General features: G+C 51.4%; 1 protein-coding gene across 3 annotated transcripts in view; it reads right to left on the reverse strand.

Moving 5' to 3' along the window:
• Nucleotides 1-643: 643 nt before the first annotated feature.
• The window catches only part of AKAP1 (A-kinase anchoring protein 1), a 35,936-nt gene continuing 16,647 nt past the window's right edge, over nucleotides 644-19,932 (reverse strand). For all 3 annotated transcript variants that reach the window (XM_046675268.1, XM_046675270.1, XM_046675269.1), the window contains exons 2-11: nucleotides 16,722-18,363; nucleotides 13,949-14,082; nucleotides 12,221-12,347; nucleotides 11,546-11,673; nucleotides 9,477-9,654; nucleotides 7,853-8,003; nucleotides 7,321-7,388; nucleotides 5,597-5,670; nucleotides 5,041-5,103; nucleotides 644-4,512 (exon numbers count right to left, since the gene is read on the reverse strand). In XM_046675268.1, coding sequence (XP_046531224.1) covers nucleotides 4,438-4,512; nucleotides 5,041-5,103; nucleotides 5,597-5,670; nucleotides 7,321-7,388; nucleotides 7,853-8,003; nucleotides 9,477-9,654; nucleotides 11,546-11,673; nucleotides 12,221-12,347; nucleotides 13,949-14,082; nucleotides 16,722-18,339 — 2,616 coding nt within the window. In that variant the 5' untranslated portion in view covers nucleotides 18,340-18,363 and the 3' untranslated portion in view covers nucleotides 644-4,437. The remainder of the gene's footprint in view (nucleotides 4,513-5,040; nucleotides 5,104-5,596; nucleotides 5,671-7,320; nucleotides 7,389-7,852; nucleotides 8,004-9,476; nucleotides 9,655-11,545; nucleotides 11,674-12,220; nucleotides 12,348-13,948; nucleotides 14,083-16,721; nucleotides 18,364-19,932) is intronic.

Genomic DNA, 19,932 nt, shown 5'->3' on the forward strand with positions numbered 1-19,932 from the left:
AGTGTCACTATTAAGAGATTGAGATAGAGACATTTGTGAAAAGTTTAGAATTCTGAACTGTATTCTAGATGATTCCAGCGAAACCCAGGAGAGAGAGAATGTGTGTGTGCACTTGTAGGAAGATGGGCAGAAATCTGACTTTCTGCTGAGTTTCTTGTTCAGGGTGAATAGAGGCCTTAAATATGTGAAATTGAGAGAAATATAAATTCAAACATATTTAAAACTTTAAAGTTATCCACCAGTAACACAGCAAGAAGATGTTGAATGCTCAATTTACTATAGGAAAATTTTTTGATCAAGCAAATAGGGGAAGCAAAAAACCCCCCCACCAATTAGAAAACATAATAGGAAAATGAACTTAATGGCAAATAACATTGCAACAGTGATCACAAAAAAACCAGTTAAATTCACCTATTAAGAGACTGTCTGAATTTCACTAAAAAAAAAAAAAAATCCAGCAATGTGTTTATAAGCCACCCATCTAAAGTTAAATGACAGAGAAAAAGGATGTACAATTCAAAACAAAAAGCACCAAACAGGATACCAAAGATATTTTACGTTGATGAGAAAATACCATCCATGAGCTTTTTCAAATTAAGCAACATATAACTGAAACTTATAAAAGAAGCTAAGAAAAACAGGAAAACGTGACAATACCAGAATCATTTAATGTACTTTTCTTAGAAATGGACAGATAATACAGACCAAAAAAACGAGGGAGAGGGCAAGAAAGAAAAACAAGAGATTTTAATACTTCACAAGCCCAATTTAATAGATTACATAAAACTTTATACCAAACCAATAATATGCATTATTTTAAATTGTTGATAGAACATCTGCCATGATCCCCTCCCCCCAAAATCATTCTCAAGTTCATCTGGAAAAACAATTGTGCAAGAGAACCTAGAACTTTTTGATAAGATAAGAACATAGATGTAAGGCTGTTGGTTTGGGTGTGGTGATCCATGGGGTAGCCTAGTCCCACGCCGGCCAGTGTGGCATCCCCTCCTGAGCCACCTGCGGCTGTTGAGCACCTGAGCTGCGGTTAGTCTGAAGAGACAGGCCGGAAGTATAAAATATGCACATGAGATTCCAAAGACTTAGTATGAAAATACTGTAAAATATCTCAGTAATATTTCTAATGTCCATTACATGCTGAAATGAGATACTGGGTTAAACAATTATCAAAATTAATTTCACCTGTTTCTTTCTCCTTTTTATTGAGGCTCCTAGAAAATTTTAAATTACACACATGGCTCATACTGTATTTCTATAGGACAGCGCTGATTTAGAAACAATCCAGACTTTCTATTTTTTGTTCATACCTTTTGACACCTTCCAACGGAGACTTCGTTTTCCTTTTATTCCATCACAGATTTTAAAATGCTCACTCTTCAGTCTAGATCCTACAAGTTTCTCCCGGCTTTGTTTACATTCCTTAAATTTTAGCTTTTATATACGCAAAGTAATTAATCTCTCCTGTGATAGTGTTTTTCCCATTCTCAGTTCAAAACTTTCCTACGGGCTGATCATTTAACCACCGTGGCATTTATTTGGGGATGAGGAATGAGGCACAATCACCCCCAGGCTACTTCAGGGGAGCCGTGGTTAAGAGAACCCAGCACAGACAGCAGCCCAGCTCCGAGTCTCAGCTCCACTCCACCCAAAACCACCTTCTAACATCACCATCTTCCACGTCCGGCATCAATCCCTTCCCCTCTTGGGTGTCATGAGGACCAAGTATTACCTGTTAAACAGCATGGCGTTGGACACAGTGAGCTCTCCAGAACTCTAGCTATTAATCTTGTTCTATCTCAGGCCCATAATGGCTAGATGATGCCTCTAAGTGGCATCACTGAGGTTGTATGAGGTGTCGCAGTAGCTCCAAAACCCAGCCTCCACGCTGGCACCCTATGAGGACCGGCCACTCCTCTCGTACCTAGCAGGGCCCCAAGGACCAGAGGGGAAGTAGTCGACACAAACACCCGGATGAGCACAGGTTGGAAGCCCCCCTACGTCCAGCATCCCACCTCTCTCTCCTGCGCCTGGACAGATCACCAAATCTCTCCAGCACCAGCTTCTCCCACGAGTTTTCAAACCACCCGCAAGCTGTCCCCTGCATGGCCCACAGGTAATTCAAAGAACATGTCTAAAATGTGTTCACCCGGAGGGCCAACATCCAGAATGGTGGGGCTAGACTTCCATGAATCTGCTCCTCCGTCAAAGCAACAAGATTACTGGCAAAATGGTCCAAATCAACCTTTTCAGAACTCTGGAATAACCGAAGGCCCACAACAATCTGAGACAGAGTTTATTCAAAGAGTATGTGCCCTTCACCAACCTCAACTCGCTTTTCCTCCCGTATACACAAAACCTTGTTTAACGGACCCATCCTTGAAGGCTAACACTGTAAGACCCGAGACACCAGCAGCAGCCCACTTCCTCATCCTCACCGCCCTCCCCCGCCAGCCCGGGGAGTTTTACCCAAGGATCCTGACCCTATCACTTGCTGCCCCAGGACCACCCCAGAGGAAGCCCCTCTCTCATCTGGACCATCCTGGCTTTGATCCACCATCCACCTCACCCATCCTCCTCCCTGCACCAGAATCCTGTGGTTCCCTCTGTTTAAAACCCCTCAATGGCTCCCAAAGATAAAGGACAAATCTGGACACCAAGCTTTGCGAGTTCTCCCCACACTAGTTTGAAGGCTCCCAAACACCTTTTTCTGCTCCAGCAAAGCCGAGTTGTACAGAAAAAGCTTCAACCTGGGTGTAACAAGACTTAGCCAAAGTCAATGACCAGCGGGACTTAGGGCTCCTAGCAGCTAAGACCACATAAGAGCAGGCTGTGGGCCAATCTCCACACAAGCAGAGGACACTTCCACGATTTCACTTCATCACCTTATGGGGTGGGTACCATTATCTGATCCTCCAGATGAGGGAAACTGAGGCTTTTAAGCAGCAGGGAGAGTGGCTGCAGCTCTGTGGGAGGATGCCTTTAGCATGAAGGACCCTCAGGCTATCGCTGCTCTCTAGAGACCCCCGGAGGCCTGGGCCAAAGGGTCAGAGCCTGCCTTTAAGAGGAGGGACCGTTAAGTGAAGACTTTGTTCTGCTCTCACCATGCAGATAGATGCATTTTTTACATCCCTCCTACCAATACAGTAGATTAAAAACTTCACAGACCTATTAAGAATGCACAGCCAAACAATTTTGGAAGCCTGGCTATTTGAGACATTCACTGGGGATAGCCAGGGGAAGCTCAGCTGCCACCTGGTGGGGCAAGGAGGGGAAACACCCGATGGACATTGCTGGCTAAACTTTATCTTCAACGAGCCATGGGTCTCCTTTAGACGGGCTCCTCCAAGCCCACCACACTCACACCCACCCCCATCTTTTTCACCATGGAGAAAATGTACTCCAAGCTATCATGTACACAGTCCAAGATTTATCTAAGTTTAAGTGACTTATTTTAAACCGCACAATGCTGAAGCCAGTCTAAAAAAGAATCAAACGCACACCACTGCAAGGTAATTCAATGAGTTGCTTATTTTTTTTTAACAAATTTGTACAGCAAAACAGGAAAAAAAAAAAATCCCAGGATCAATCTACCCCATACAGTCGGCACGTCCAGTCTGCAGGAGCCACGGAGCCGAGCCCGTGGCAGGAGCTGGGATGGGCAGCTGTCCTCTGCAGAAGTAACTTCTGCTCACAGGTGACATGGGCTGTGGAAAAATCTTGAGTTCCCTTTGTTCTCCAGTGTATCTTATACAAAATATTACATTTTTTTAAACACATATTTACAGAGTTTGCACAAATAGAAAATGGTTACAAATTACAACCAGGCTTGGCAAGATAACAGTTCCCTCCCTGACGGACCAAGGCCAGAGGCGTGACTGCCTGGTATCTACATATGCATTAAAAAGTCTGCCTTCTGAGAGACCTAGATGAAGTTTATAAAAACTGGTTAAACATCATAAATTCATTTACGTGAGCGGTATAAGTGATCGATACCAGTTAGTTAATTCATGTCTTGCTCCCTGAAGAAAGATTTTAAAGCAGAAGAAACCCTCTCGAGCAAGCAACACATTCCTTGGTCTGTCTGCTACAGCAGGTTTGGGTTTGGGTAGGGGAGGCGGGAAGGAATAAAGGGGAAATAGGACAATCTGGTTGAGATTGTTTTCTTCCACTTTTTTTTTTTTAACAGCTTGGAACCAGGTTAAACCAACTGGCTTGTTAAACATCATCCTATGGCTTGAAGAGAACCCACCATTCCTTCCTTGTCTCAGAGACAAAATGTCTTAACGTGACTACAGTATGAAAAAAAGGACTTTCTGGGGAGGACAACGTTTGTTATTCTGATGTAAAGTCTTTGCCTTGAGTGCCAAGCCCAATTTCAACAGTGCAAAAAGGACTCCAGCAGCGGCTGTGAGGACGGGGTCAGAGGCTCGAGTAGTAGCTGTCTACCCACTGAGCAAGTCCTCGCTCCACCAGCGACCGGTTTATCAACACCACCTAGAAGACAAAGTCCCCTTGAGAGCTTTGCCCACGGCATCTCGGGGTCATTTCTCAAGGCAGCCTGGGCCCTTCCTCTCCCAGTCCCAGGCCACCACCACAGGCAACAGGCACAAGAGTAACAGCGGTGGGGGCATGACTCATTTTCTAGGCCAACAGGGGCGTTTACTTAAATGTCCTGTTGGCATGAGGGTAGGCTTTTCAATACACTGAAGAAATCTAAGTTTTAATACCATGGGATGGAGGGGAGGAAACCCAATGGACAGACGTCCAGAAAGGCCCACTGGTGTTTTATGATGCCATCACACCATTGTATAGTGCACCATCGCTGGCCTCTACTCATTAGATGACACTAGCATCATCACCCCCAACTGTGGCAACCAAAAATGTCTCTGGCTATTGGACCAGTGCCCCCCAGGGGACATTTAGCATAGTTACATCCTCCGATTAGCTTACAAGGCAGCAATGGTAGAATTAATTCATTCCTGCTGGCCCATAACTTAGAAGGAAAAGAAGGACAGAACTTACTTCATCTCCAACCACACTCCATAGCTGAATCAGAGGAAGGCCATTCGGGCTGTAACTTGTCACCTGAAAAAACAAAACAAACAAAAAAACCCCAAGCATGTTTAGAAGCTACTCCATGCACCTCTCCTTAAAAACTGCCGGCCAGGGCTGGCCCGGTGGTACAGTGGTTAAGTTTGTACACTCCGCTTCTCAGCGGCCCAGGGTTCACCAGTTCGGATCCCGGGTGTGGACATGGCACCACTTGGCACGCCATGCTGTGGTAGGCATCCCACATATAAAGTGGAGGAAGATAGGCATGGATGTTAGCTCAGGGCCAGCCTTCCTCAGCGAAAAGAGGAGGATTGGCAGCAGTTAGCTCAGGGCTAATCTTCCTCAAAAAAAAAAAAAAACACAACACAAAACTGCTGGCCAACCCAGGAAGAGGGAATGCAAAGGTCAGTTCCCGAGAAGACCAGATGCATGAAAAGCGAGGGCAGGAGGCACTGCCGAAGCTGGCAGGAGGCTCCTCAGACAGACTCTGTCCAGCCTGCCCCGCTCCCACCCGCCAGCCACACACCTGAGCCAGCAGGGCAGTGTTTCCTGTCATCTCGCTCATAGCTGCATCCGCCTCAGGTGAAAAGTGGTCGTCATCTTTAGAATGAGAAGGGAAAGTGACATTTAGATTCTCACTGAGGCAAAGCATTCTTGTCACACAACTTCCAGGAGTCTTCCAAGTAGAACGCTCCAGAAGCTGCCGTGGAACTGGAGAAGAGCCCAGGCCTCCACCTGAACACACTCAGGGTCCCTGCTACGTGCTACCTACCCACTGGGGAGAGAGGACCAAAGGACAGAAACTCTGCCTCCAATGCAAAGATCACCACCACCACTATTTGGGGGCTGATCACGTTGTCTGTGTTCTTCCACCGAATCAGTAACACCCCATGAGATAGCAGGTGTTATCCTCGCTTTACAAGGGGGAACAGAGACAAGGGTTGATGGCCGAAGGTCAACCAGCTCCCAGAGAGGTGAAGGTAGAAGTCAAATCCAGGCAGCTGGCCACACAGCCCAAGACGGGCAGTGACTCTACAGTGGGCAGAGCACTGAGACAGCGCTCTTCATAGATTATAAAAGTTACGTACAAGAACACGCTCACAGCAAGAGCTGGTAAGGATGGGAGAGGCAGGTTTATGAAGGTCTGGGAAAGGCTCATGAAGGAAGGAGTGTTTCAGCTGGGCCTGGACAGACTGTTGAGATGCACAGAAATAGAGAGGAAGGCTGGACAGGAGCAATAAAGGAAAATCAACAAAGCCTCTGCCCAGTGTTCTAGCCAACAGGACTCCAGCTAAACTGTGGTGTTTCTAATGCACTTTGTTGCTGTGGACAAGATCAAGATTAGAGAGGGCAGGGGCTGGCCTGGTGGCGCAGCAGTTAAGTTTGCACGTTCTGCTTCTCGGCGGCCCGGGGTTCGCCGGTTTGGATCCTGGGTATGGACATAGCACCGCTTGGCATGCCATGCTGTGGTAGGCGTCCCACGTACAAAGCAGAGGAAGATGGGCATGGATGTTAGCTCAGGGCCAGCCTTCCTCAGCAAAAAGAGGAGGATTGGCAGTAGTTAGCCCAGGGCTAATCTTCCTCAAAAAAAAAAAGATTAGAGAGGGCAAACGTGGGGAGGGAAGAGAGTGGAATGAATGGACTGGTGCCTACAAATATGACCTAGGACACACCATGAATAGCCGCCATGTGATCACTGTCCACTAGCAGTTGCTGGGTTAATGCAATTCCCTCAGCCACCCTGAAGAGGGGTGCTGCCCCATTTCCCAGAGGGCTAAATAACTTGCTCAGGATCGTACCACCAGTCCCCCTCCCTCTGGTGATGTGATCACAGTCCAAGACACCACATAGGTGAGTGTTAGGACGGTCCCCACAATGCCACCAGGGGCCAAGGCCCGGCTGAGCAGTGCTGTGGTCCTCAATGCCACCTCCAACCACAGGTGCAAAGACTCTCGGTCTCAATTACATTCTGGAATGTACCAGTATCAGAAGCCTCTCAAAGTTGGAGGCCTGGGTCAAGTCTAGAGCAGGGACCTGACAAGGGTGGTCCATGGACCAGCAGCACTGGCATCCCTGGAGAACTTGTTAGAAATGCAAGTTCTCGGGCCTCAGCCCAGAACCAGTCAATCAAACAGATAGAGGCAGCAATCTCTTAGCATAAGCCCTCCAGGTGAGAATGAGGGCCCCCAAAGAGAAAGGCCACCTCTCAACAAACAACTGCCTCCCCAGGCCAGAGGCCCCACCTGTTACCTGACAGGGGCATCACGCTGTCCAGAAGGACCTCTGCTCCCTGGAACGGCAGGGTCACAAAGTCAGACCTAGAAAGGCAAGAAAGAAGCACATTTAACATGGACTTGAAGGCTGACTCCCTCCAGCTGATATTTGCCTTCTGCTTAGCGCCATGACCCCCACAACCCAGGATGAAGTGAAGCATGTGACGGGCAGCAGGCCACAGCGCCCGGCACGCCAGAATGCAGCCCGCCAGCCCTGCTGCAGCCTGACCTCAGCGGCACTTCTCGCATCAAACTCCCAGAAAGAAGCCTGCTTCCCTTTGCTGTGTGACACTGGGGGGACTCCCTCCACGAGACAGGCCTTTCTAGCTCAGCTTGGCTGAGGTGAACAATGGAGTCTGTTAACATCAGACTCTGCTCAAAGAGAGTAGGCAGCAGGCGGGGGAATTAACTCGTGCCCCAGGCTTGGAGGACTGAGCCGGCTGTGCAGAAATCACACATCCCCCAACAGGCAGGCCCCATGACTGTCTGCCTGAGGGGTCTCGACTCACCGGATTTGCCGGAGCACGTCCACTTTCACTCTCTTATAGCCGCCGTAGTCCACGTAGCGAATCTCGACTTCGTTGGTCTCCTCGTAGGAGGCTACCACTTGGGCTCGCCACCAGGCACCATCCAGACCAGGGGCAGCACAGATGACCGTTACTACAGGGCAGGAGGAAAGTGTGTGGACACGCCTGGCCCAGGGCAGGGCAACAAGGGTCACGCCGGTAAATGCTACCCACCTCCCCACGTTCCTTCTCAGAGGCCTGCACCTTCACAGGGCAAAGGAACGGCAAGGAGTCCCCAAAGCCTCCAAGAGCCAAGACTGGCCAATGGAAGGACCCGGACATGTGACATTCAGCCCAGCATCTATGTGCTGCCCAGAAAGCTATCCAGACCAAAAAGCACGCATCCAGATGTATTTACTCTGAAACTTTCCGAAGCCTGAGATGAATGCAGATTAACTGAAATAAACCAAGTAAAATCCAAAACTCAGGGACTGGGGACTTGAGAGAAAGTCCAAGAAAGAATCAAGAACCCCAAGTGCAGCAGATCTCAGGGGCCTGGTATCTCAAGGGTGCTCCAGCCCATGACAACTCAGAAGTTGATCAGAAGGGGACTCCCAGGCCTAGAGCCCACTTCTTCTAGCCTTGGCTTCAGGAAGGTGCTGAGGGCACTGATGCCCTGGGGAGCCAGTAAGGCTGGAGAACAAGTGCCCCAATGGTCACCAATCCTACCCTGGGGCAGGACAGAGGGAACCATGGGGTGAGGTCACCCAGTAGTGCCCTCAGCAGCTGCCCCAGGCCAGTGGGGATGAGGGCCTGTGAGACACAGCCCACCACACTGTGTCCTGACCCTGACCCCTGGTGCAGTCACCTCTTGGACTCCAGTTTGGTCTTTACTGCTGGGTTGAGGCAACATTAGAAAATCTGATGAAAACTAAATCCTTATTTCTCCAAAGGAAAAAACCATAACAATGCTACAGATAATGTCAAACATTTTCCTAATGCCTGGAAGCCCACTGGGGGGCTCCAGGTTAGGATTCCCTGATGGGGTGGGTGGAGAGATGTCCTGACATTCAATTCTTGCTAACAAGGACAACAAGGATCATAGTGACAAATGACAGGCTCAGGAGTGCAACTGGGTTCAGATTCCAGCTCCTGCTCAGTTGTCACTCAGGCAAGTCACTTGCCTTCAGAGGCTCAGTTTTCTCATCTGTCAAATGGAGAGAGCTAACCCACCACAGGGGTCTGCTGCTCTTAGGGAGCTTCTACGGGAACCAGCATCTGCACCAGGTACTTAACACATAATACAGTATCCAACCCCAATTCCTGGAACAAGTGGGCATCAGGCCCATTCAACAGGTAAGTGGCACAGTTGGGATCTGAATCCATGCGTCAATATTCCACTCCAACCCATCTGTCAACCAATGGAAACACCAGCTTGGGCTAGCAGGACAATCAGTCTGGAGAAACTCCAAACCAATGGTAAGAGCTCAAGGATGCTATTCCCACAAAGGATCCCAGAATGGCCTCCTCTAGTCAAGAGCAAGGGCAGAACAGGCCACCCCAATGCTTCTCCCCCTGGCCTGGCCAGAGCCCAGCACTCCCCTCTGACTCCCAGGGCAGCACTCACTTTCCACTGGGGTGGGCAAGGTAGGGATTCCAGGCTGGGAGTAGCAGAGGTACATCTGCTGGTCCAGGCTGCGCAGCGCGTGGAAGGTAGGGTGCGTGTGCTGCTGCACAAACAGGTGCCCAGCATTGACCTGGTTGACCACGATCACCTCCACAGTGATGCCGTCGGGGAGCATGAGCTGCAGAGAAGGGGAGGGGGCAGTGGGCACTGCAGCAACCTTTCTCAGGTCTGGGAGAAGCCCCGAGGCCCCAGGGCAAGTCTCTGAACCAGCGTATCTTTCAAAAGGCCATGGCAACCCAAAGAAACCCAGATGGTAGAGGGTCAAGGAAAACTACTGTAGCCATGGAAAGTGTGTGACACCACTGGAGCCCTTGTCCTGCAATACCACGAGCAACCACCAGAGGCGGCCTCATCTCAGGGTGGTAGGAAGGCTGTCAAGAGCCAGCTGTTAATGGAGGGTTGGGGTGGGGACCTGCTGGCTTGGGCCAGGGCCACAAACCAGAGCTTCCCTTGCCCCCACCTCTTTTGATGAGTCAGTAACATCCAGGGAGGGCAATCAGGAATGAGGTGGCCACTGAGAACAAAGTACCCGAGAAAAAGAGGTGGGCAGGCCTCACACCCTGCAGGCAGCTCCTTTGGGCCTGCAGCTGACCCCAGGAGCTTCAGGTTTGACAGCATCTCTCTACTCTGCCTTTCTGCTGGCAAGGGTCCATTGTCAAGGTCTGCAACAGTCTGAGCTGTATTTGCTCTTCTCTACACTCCACAGACACCCTTCTAACCCATTCCCACTCTAGGATTTGCAAAGTAGGTTTGCTCAGTGGCCAGGCCTCACATTAAAGGCCCTAAAAGAAGCCAAGACTGGTTCCTAGAAGTCTTGTTCTTAGACGCCAGTTTTGCTGATGCTAAGCTACAGGCAACACACAGGGCGACTAGACACAACAGGGCTTCTAGTCCACTTTCCAATCAGGTGGCCCCAAGAAGTGTCCTGGCCTCCGCCCCTGCCCCAACGCTGCTGGTTGAGGCATCTGGGATCTCCTCCCCAGTCCCACCAAGCCACACAGAGAACAAGGGAAGGAAGCCTTACCAACCACTCAATGATTTAGAAATAGAGAGTGGGCCTGGGGCCAAGCCTTCTGCAAAAAACCCTGATTCCGAAGGGAAGCATGGAGTGGGGTTCAGTTCCCAAACATCCATCCCTTCCCCCAAAGCACAAGGGTCTTTGGAGGTGAAGATACAGAACCAAAAGGTCAACCGTCCTGAACAAAGGTCAGGGAGGCAGCTTTCTTGAAGCAGCACGTTCAGCCCACTTGTGTGAAATGCAGTGGTCTTTGGCCTACAGAACCCTTCAATTCTATTCCCAATGAGATGAGGCCCTAAAAGGGCTGGAGGCACGCCGCAGGATATGAGTGGCAGGCCCCAAAAGACCCTGCAGCCCCCAGCACACAGCGGGCCCCGAGATGTCAGCCTTTCCTCCTGCCAAACTCCCAGGACAACCTCCAAAGAGCCAGCTGGCTTCCGGGGCCTCGGGGGGATTCCTTCTCCTTTATAATCTAGGTACGTCCTGTGAAGAGGGAAGGGGAAGGGAATCCTTCACCAGGGCCACCACCACACCCGCTCATCAGGGAAAAAGGAACATGACGACCCATTACAAGCCCATCCAAGCCCACAATGGTGGGTCTGATCCAGGCCTCAGAGGTGTTAGACTGTGACTCTGGACACGCTGTGGAGTCCCACGCCAGTCTGGACACACCATGTCCCCCTGGATGGACTATAACCCTTTCTAGGCAAATGCCTTGAAAACACAAAGGGTGCCCAGGCGGCAGAGCCAGGGGCAAGGGGTCCTTCAAGTAGGGACAGAGAGGCCTCTGGTTTCCTACCAGCATTCCAGCCCCGATCCTGACCCCAGAGAACACAGGCCAGAAGAGGAAATGACCGGAGGTCAGAGCTGAGAGGACACTGGCATCAATGAGCTCTTGGCCTTGTTGGCCCATGGTCTTGGGAGTTTCTTGTTTTGGGTAGGATGGGGGAAAGGAGTATCGGAAGTCCTGGTTCCCCAGGAGCATGCTCACCCAGGAAGTCATTGGGAGAGAAGGCAGTGCCAGTGAAGGCAGTGGGGGAGCGTAGATATTGGTGAGGTTCAGTTCCTTGAACTTCTTCCCAATCAAGTTCAGTGCTTTGTCTACGTGATGCTGAGAGCCTAAATGGGGGTGGAAGCAGGACACAGTCACAGTGGGTACGACAAATTCTGCAAAACCAAACTCAGGCACACTCCCCATCCTTCAGGACTTTTCCTAGAGTTCACGTACATCTTTAAGGTGCCAAAATGCCAAGCTTTGCCTTAGGAAGATAGGCCTCTAAAGGGGCTTCAAACCCACTGACCTTTCAAACGATACATCTGCTGTTGTGACCCGTGCTTTGAATGCAACAGGAGGCAAGGAGATGGGCAAGACTTGGCCCTCATGGACCAGAGGGGACACATTTCTGCTCTGTGATGGAGCCATGTGGGGCAGGGGGTACTGTAACCCTAGGACCCTGGCCCTCCGTCCGAGTGCCCTTGCCTCTCCTTGCCTCAAGCACCTAAACTGGAGACAAGGGCTGAAGGGAAGACACCCAGTGCTCCCTCCACCTGGGTGAGCAGGGCTTTCTACTCAGAGGCTTAGAGGCCACCAGGGGAGCAACTGAGGCTCAGACGGCTTTACATTCCAAGGAAGAAAACCAAACACAGGGCAGCAGCGGCCCCTGACCTTCTATGTGGCAGATCTGGATGTTCTGGGTGTAAGGCAGGGTTGAGATGTAGATCTTGGCACCAGATGTTTGCTTCAGAAAACTCACATACCGTCCCTGCTTGCCAATTAGCCGACCGACTAGGTGCTTCCAGAGAGAAAGAAAGAGATATGAGAGTTAACGAGAAACCAATCGCCTATATTCCCAAAGACCTGCGTCTGTTTGACACAAGGGCAAGCTCAAACATTATTAACGGTTAACATGTCAGCACTCATTTGCCAGGCACTGTTCTAAGCACTCACATTTACTCATAGTACCTATGAAACAGAAACCTTTGTCACCATTTTACAGATGAGGAAACAAGCCCAGAGAGACTAAGTAACTCGCCCAAGCTCACACAGCTACGAAGCAGTTATACTAGGCAGTCTGGCTCCAGGACCAGGCAGTTCCCGTTTCATCCCCGACAGCATGATCCAAATCCAGACAGCTGCGAAGGCAGCATCTTCTCTTCCCAAATCCACACTATGAGATGTTTCCCCAGCACAAGGGCCGGCTTACAACTCCTGCATCTCTTCCAGTATACTCAGGTCCAAAGACAAAGGGGCTCAATTTGAAAATAAAGGTCCAAGAAAGAACCCTTGGGCTCCTGCTGCCAAGTGACAGCAGGCTGGAGCCTTTAGAACACAAGGGCCAGCAGACCAGAGTTCAAGGCGGACAGAAGCAGCCAAACTTAGCCATGACGTAAGAGGAGCTCTGAAATAATCCCCAACGACCCCACCCCAGCAGAGCCACCAGGGCCGTAGTCCCTCGGCACCCAGAGCTGCCTGGATGTGCCCTTTGCAACCACTGTAGGAGAAGACTATAGGATCACTCACTCTCAGGGTCACTGGGGGAGGGAACAACCGAGGGAGCCAGCATCCCGGGTCACAGCAGCCCGCATGACCCAGAGTTCAAACCCAGCCAAGCCTCTGCCGCAGCAGGGAGCTAAATGCCCCCAGAGATTGCAATTATTTCTGAGCCCCAGAGATAAACATCAAGATCAAGCTAGCAAGTTGTAAGTTAGAACAGCAAGAAGCTAGAAACCGCTTAAGCACCCTGGAATTGGGGACCCGTGAAGTCAATTGACATTCACACAATGAATAATGCGGTTAAAATTACATTTTCAAAGAATAACACAGGGAAATTAAATTGTTAAATATTTAAAAGCATTAATTAAAGCAACAATATCAGTTTTGTTTAAAAACCACAGGGTGCAAGAGGAGGAGGAAATAAAAGTCTTCGCACTCTCAGGGGTAGGATTCGAGCTGATTTTTATTTTCTTCCTACATTTCTATGCTTTTCAAGTTCTCTAGAATTTGGATTTACGCTGTGCTTAATTAGAACTACACTCTGCCTTGGAGAGCTTGAGCAGAGCACAGTGAAGGGACTCCTGGCCGGCCCACGTCCTCAGTCTGGTCTTTGCCGGCATCTCCAAACAGATCTGAGCCTGAGCACACAGGGGAAAAGCCCCAGGGGAGGCAGGCAGGCCTGTGAGTTGGAAGAGGACAAGAACAGGACGCCCCTGATGGCAGCGGGGGGGAACTCCCTTCTGCAGGCAGCTCTGCGAACCCTGCAAAGTGTGGCGTTCCCTTTCCTCCAGCCTCTGGCTCACTCAGGGGCTTCTTCTGGATTGCTGTCCCTCCCTCGGACCCCACCCCATAAACCTGATGACCCTGGCCTCCAGGGAACTGTGAGCTGGCAGCTCTTACCTTTGGCACCTCAATCTCCCAGATGATGAGGTCGACCTTGTTAGGAGTGGAGCCTGCCTGGGCATTCTGGAAACCGTCCGTCTTCCTGAGGCCGCAGCAGCCATCCACCGAATCCATGCTGTTCCCGTCTGAACCTGCAGGGGAGGAAGCAGCAGACACAGACACACAGACACGGGCTCAGAGCAGTTAATAATGCACAACTTCCAAACTCACGCTCCCGGGAGTCCCCCGCCCCACGCCCCCTCCTCAAGCTTGGCAGGTGACTGTCAAGTCACAGTCTAGAAGGCTCAGAACAACCCCAATGAAAGGAGGACTGGGGGTGTAGATACACCTAATTTTAGCCTGTCACTTACAGTCCCACTTGCTTAATTGGCAGCCACACCCAGCCACAGCTGCTGGAGCAGAGACAAGTGGTGAACTGGGAAGAAAGACGCTGGCCCAGGAAGGAGAGTCCATGGCATGGGGGAGGGGACAGGCCAACAGGTCCACACGGTCCCAGAAGCCAGGTATTTGCTGCAGCCCTCCACGAAGGCCAACCAGTCACAGCTGGTCCACACCCTTCCAGCTATGCCAGCCCCTCAGACGAGGGGTCCCCAGTCCCAAAGGCCCCAGGCCTGGGCTAATGGGCAGTGGCCTTCAGCCACGCCGAGCTACGTAGCGTTCTCCCTTGCTCTCATCCGGATCAGGGCCCTGCCAGAAGGGGATGAGGGAAGCCCTCCCTTCCCTCTGCTCAGGCCTGACTTGTGCAACTCTGAATGCTCTTCCGGGCTCATGGCGGGTCTTAACCCCCGGTCAGAGACGGAGCTGAAGCTCATTCCCAAGGGGACAGAGTGGGAAGCAGGGCGCTGGCACCCACTTAGCAGCTCCACTCTCTCTCAGGAGTGTGCCAAAGGGACTAGCACAGAAAAACAGGGGCCAGACCAGCTTAAGAAAAGTGGCTGCAGCTTAAATATGGACGACTCAATTGCCAGAAATAGATCACTCCTGAGATTCTACTAATTGGGTTATTTTCCACATGTTTCTCCAAACCCTGGATGTGATCATTTGCCAGGCAATCCATGTGCTGGCTGGATGCAGAGGAGTAAGGCTTAGATGAATTCCACTCCCAGCTAAGGAAGAGTCACCTTCAAAGTGACCTCCTCCCTCCACACCAGGGATGGGTTTCAGGCAGGGAGAACCACCCCTCCTTAGGGCAGCCACTTAGCCAGCCTGCTAGACACAGAAGCAGGCTGACAGGCGCTCCGCTCACACACAGCCCCAGCCTCTGCCCGACAGAACAGGGCTGGCTGATACCTGCCACCCCAACAACACCTAGGGGTGGCTCAGACCACACCGGGACTGCAGCGGGTTGCACTCAAAGGCCAGGTTCTGCTCAGCTGGGTGGTCCCTAGACTACCCGAAGTTTCAACTTCCTCACACACAAGGCAAGGCTACTGTGAGAATGAGCGGAAGGCACGAGCCTGGAGCTTGGCGCGAGTGAGCGCTCGGTGAATGGAGCTCCCAGGCTTCCATCTGCCATCCCCACGCCTCCCCACCCACCACCTCGGCTCGGTGCAGTCACAGCCTCTGCTCCTGCAAGGCCAGAACTCAGATGCCTTCCACCCATCAGAGTAGCTACTACAATCAACCTAGAGTTGGCAGGATGAGGCTGAGGGGCTTGTGAATTAGCTGAGGGGCAATAGACAAAGGGAAACTCCTTTATTCTTAAAAGATTTTCACCAATTTTAAGATGCTTTTTTTTTTTTTTTAAGAAAAACATTTTAACATCTCTGAAGTTAGGGTGCACCTTACAGTCTCTGGTCTTCTATACCATAATCAGCAGCATTTATTTCTCTTTTAGTGGTACATAAAACAGCAGCGTCTTAATCAATAGCATCTTAGAGATTACAAAAAGCAGTGTGTGGTACACACAAGATGCTGCTGAAGTACTAACGCTCCCAGGCTTTCTGGAGTTGAAATGGTAGGGAACGGCTCCAGGGCAACAAGCCAGAGACCTCTGCAGGAACTGCATGGCCTCTTTCTAGGAGATAAACGAAAATACCCCGGGGTAGCTGAGAAACCAGGGTCAGGAGCTGCTGACCTGTACGTTAGCGGTCTGAACTGTCTACGCTGGGGTCAGCACTCGAAAAACCCAGTGGACACTTCGTTACCAAATTACCCCTCTTTTTCCCGGGGTGGGTGGAGCTGCAGCTGCACAGAAAGAAAGTGGCTGAGGCTGTCTGCGAAGGAGGAGCTGACAACAACAAGGCGGGAAGCATGAGCCTCCCGCAAGTACTCAATTCAAAGCTGGGGCCATTCTCTGGGCACTTACCCGGAAAGAGCTTCTGGAGAAGGAAAGCAGGTGAAGACGTGGGAACAAGCACATGATTAAAAGGAAATAAACCATTAAAAAAGCTCACACCCATTCTTGGTACTCAAGGGAATTAAAGCTAAGGCTGCCTCTCCATTAAGAGGTTTAAAAGAGAGAACGAGGCACACATAGGTTCACTGGTGAGGCCACCTGCGAGCTGGTTCCTTCGGAAGGGCTGGGGAGGGTCACTGGCTGCTGAATCAAGTTACAGCTCCCATGGCTTTGGGGTTCAGGGTAGCCTAACTTCCCAGTTACCCACCAGCTCTATGCTGTACCCAACTTTCTGCAGGCCAGCTGGGACAGAGTTGAAGAGACCATTACTGGAGAAGTAGAGAGGGAGAGGCAGACCAGCACCCTTTCCCTATGGAATAAAGGGACACCACCCCCGGTCCTCTAAGTGAGGACCACCCAAGACCCTCCTACCTCCCGAATGATCTGCTTCCGCATCCACAGGCCATCCATCCTCAGTCCCCAAGTCTGACAACTCTCCCTTCAGCACCCCATTACTGAAGGGTACAGTACTTTCTGGCAGCGGCGGGGTGATGGCCTTGTCCCTGGGGCTCAAGTTGGTCTCAGCACAAGAGTCTTCGAGCCCTGAAGTGCTGACAGAATCTGAGCACTGCCCAGAGGAGGCCACTGAAGTCGGGCCACCCTGGCAGTTGTCGGACATGCAGGTGACACAGCCCGCATCTTCCACCAGGACATTCGCCTCGTCTAGCGACTCTCTGGGGAGGGTGGCCGATGGTGGGCAGGGGGCCAGGGAGATGTGGTATGCGGAGCTCTTTGGCTTCCCATCCTTGGTGGGGCTGGACAGAGGGCTGGTCAGGCAGCTCACATAGGTCTTTGGTGGTGACAGGTCCTCTGCCGGCAGGCCTGGAGAGGGCAGGGCAGCGTCTGACGGGCCTGTGGCTGCCTCTGCTGTGGCCAGAGTGGGCTCCCCGGCATCTTGCCCCAGGGAGGTTTTCTGGCTGACCAGGGCACAGCTCTCCTCCCTCTGCCCTTGGAGCTGACCAGCTGAAGCCTGATACACCCGACCTGCAATCTTGCCCATCGTGGTGGCCAGCACTTCTTCAGTTGCCTCCACGATCACTTTGGAGATGATCTCGAAGGCAGCCTGCTCAATCTTCTCATTTTTATCCAACGTCTCTTCTTTGCGCAGTTCTCCTGTGAAGTCTCCATCCCGAGCTCTGCCACCTCTGACCTGGGGTGCCGGCGTCTCATCATCCTTCGCCAGCTCCACATGAGCTGACTCGAAGCTACTCAACAACTTCCCTGCTGCATCCTCCTCCAGCGGGGGCGGGCTGCTCTTCCCTTCCTCTCCCCCTCCTCCCAAGGGAGCTGGGCGGGGAGCCTTGCCGTTCTGCAATTCAGAGCCATGCTCCTGGGACAACATACCTTCTTCCGGCAAGTTTTCTCCCAACACTGCGTCACCAGTGCCTTCAGCCCCGCCTGTCTCTCTTGCCTTCTCTCCGAGGCCAAGCTTCTCATTGGGGGCTGCGCCACCTTGCTGGCCCCGCCCTGCTGTCCTGCTGAAAGTGGACTCTCGCTTACATGCCTCAACTGCTTCATGGGGGAACAGAACACCCTTCAGGGATGGAGAGGGACACTCTGGAGGAACAGACTTGGCTTCATCACCCGTCAGGGCTAGTTCTACCCTTGTACTGTCGTCTTTGCGCATTCCCGGTCGAAATCTCATGTCCGTGGCATTAGGAAGGCTGCCTGAGGACTCTGATCTGCGACAGGCTGGATGCACCCGCAGCAAGGCTGGGGGCTCCGTGGAAGGACTGCTCGCGGTGGACAGCTCCTTCTCTGGCGGCTGTGTGACGCTGGGGGGTGTGGACACTACTCCAGGGCAGGCGTCTTCCCCAGGGAGTGGTTCACTGAGGGCAGGGTCCGGCCTCAGCTCCACGGCACTGGCCTCCACCTGTTCGTCATGGCTGCTAATATGCTCTTTTTTACGAGAGAAAAACCACCACCAGCCGAGGAGCGCCAGCATTCCAGGCAACGCCAAGGGGAAAAGCGAACGGAACTGGATGGCCATCCTGCGGGCTTGAAGCAATTACACCTGGGGGAACAGGAGGAGAGGAGAGAGGGATGCTGTGAGAGTCACCCGGGAGGATCCTGATGCGAGTGCATGGGAAAGACAACCGACAGGTGTGCTTTCCCTCTCCCTGCCCCCAAACGAGCGCCCCCCCTCTGTTCACACCCACGACTCTGCGTGATCTGCTGGAGGAGGGTGGGCAGGAAGAGACACCTCCCCCTTCTGCTTCCTCATCCACGCACACTCCCGTGAAACAAGCTGAGACTTCTCTTGAATCCAACTCCCTTTCTTCATCACTTCTCGACACCAAATTCTCCCTATTTTCTCCCAAGGGGCAAGTTATGTTTACAGATTTAGTTCTCTAAACTCCCAGAACACTTATCTATTCAGGTGACATTGGAGCATTTTTAAACACCCATGGAATCAACACATACACATGTCCCTCATATGTACCCACAAGATCATGAGTCAATGAAGCAGCAGTTACACAGTAATAAAGAACCAGAACAAGGGATGAATACGATTTTTTAAAGGATAAAGGGATGCTCCAGGGTGAGGAACCAGCAAAACACACACAGTGGCATGGAGACAGAGGTCATGCTCAGACACTCAAGTTGTTTAGTGGGCTAGAAGAGGGTCCTGGAGTCTGGACTTCATCAGTAGGCAACAGAGAACGAGCGTAGGTCTGCAAGGCTTACACACCAAACTACATTTCCAGGTGATTCTGGGAGCAGAAAGGAGCGAAAGGTACCTGGAGACCTAAGTCAGTCAGATCCAGGCAAGGAGAAACAATAAGGGCCTAGAAGAAGGCAGTAGACACGTAAAGGAGATAGAAAACTCAATTTTCTTCATCTTAAGGTGGAGACACATCTCATAAAGAATGTTTGGCACAAGGATTAGTTGAGATATGTATTAAGTGCTTCACAAAGCAGAGTTAGCTCTCATTAGAGGTATGTGATGGACTTACTCTAGAATCCTTGTATTCAGGCCCTCCCACGCCAGCAAATTTTATTCTGTCTGCAAAAATAATGTCTTCTTAAAACCAAAAATCAGGGGCCAGCCCAGTGGCACAGCAGTTAAGTGCACACGTTCCACTTCGGCGGCCCAGGGTTCGCCAGTTCAGATCCCAGGTGTGGACATGGCACCGGTTGGCACGCCATGCTGTGGCAGGCATCCCACATATAAAGTAGAGGAAGATGAGCACGGATATTAGCTCAGGGCCAGTCTTTCTCAGCAAAAAGAGGAGGATTGGCAGCAGTTAGCTCAGGGCTAATCTTCCTCAAAAAAAAAAAAGACTGGCACCTGAGCTAACATCTGTTGCCAATCTTTTTTTTCCTTCTTCTCCCCAAAGCCCCCCCCGGTACATAGTTGTATATTCAAGTTGTGAGTGCCTCTGGTTGTGCTATGCAAGATGCCGCCTCAGCATGGCCTGATGAGCGGTGCCATGTCCGCGCCCAGGATCCCAACCGGTGAAACCCTGGGCCACTGAAGCAGAGGACGCGAACTTAACCACTTGGCCACTGGGCTGCCCTGGAATGTATTACCATCTTAAAGGTTAAAGTAACTCAAGGTCATACAGCCAAGGGACTGGAA

Source organism: Equus quagga, chromosome 11, assembly GCF_021613505.1.
Source record: "Equus quagga isolate Etosha38 chromosome 11, UCLA_HA_Equagga_1.0, whole genome shotgun sequence".
NCBI lineage: Eukaryota > Metazoa > Chordata > Mammalia > Perissodactyla > Equidae > Equus > Equus quagga.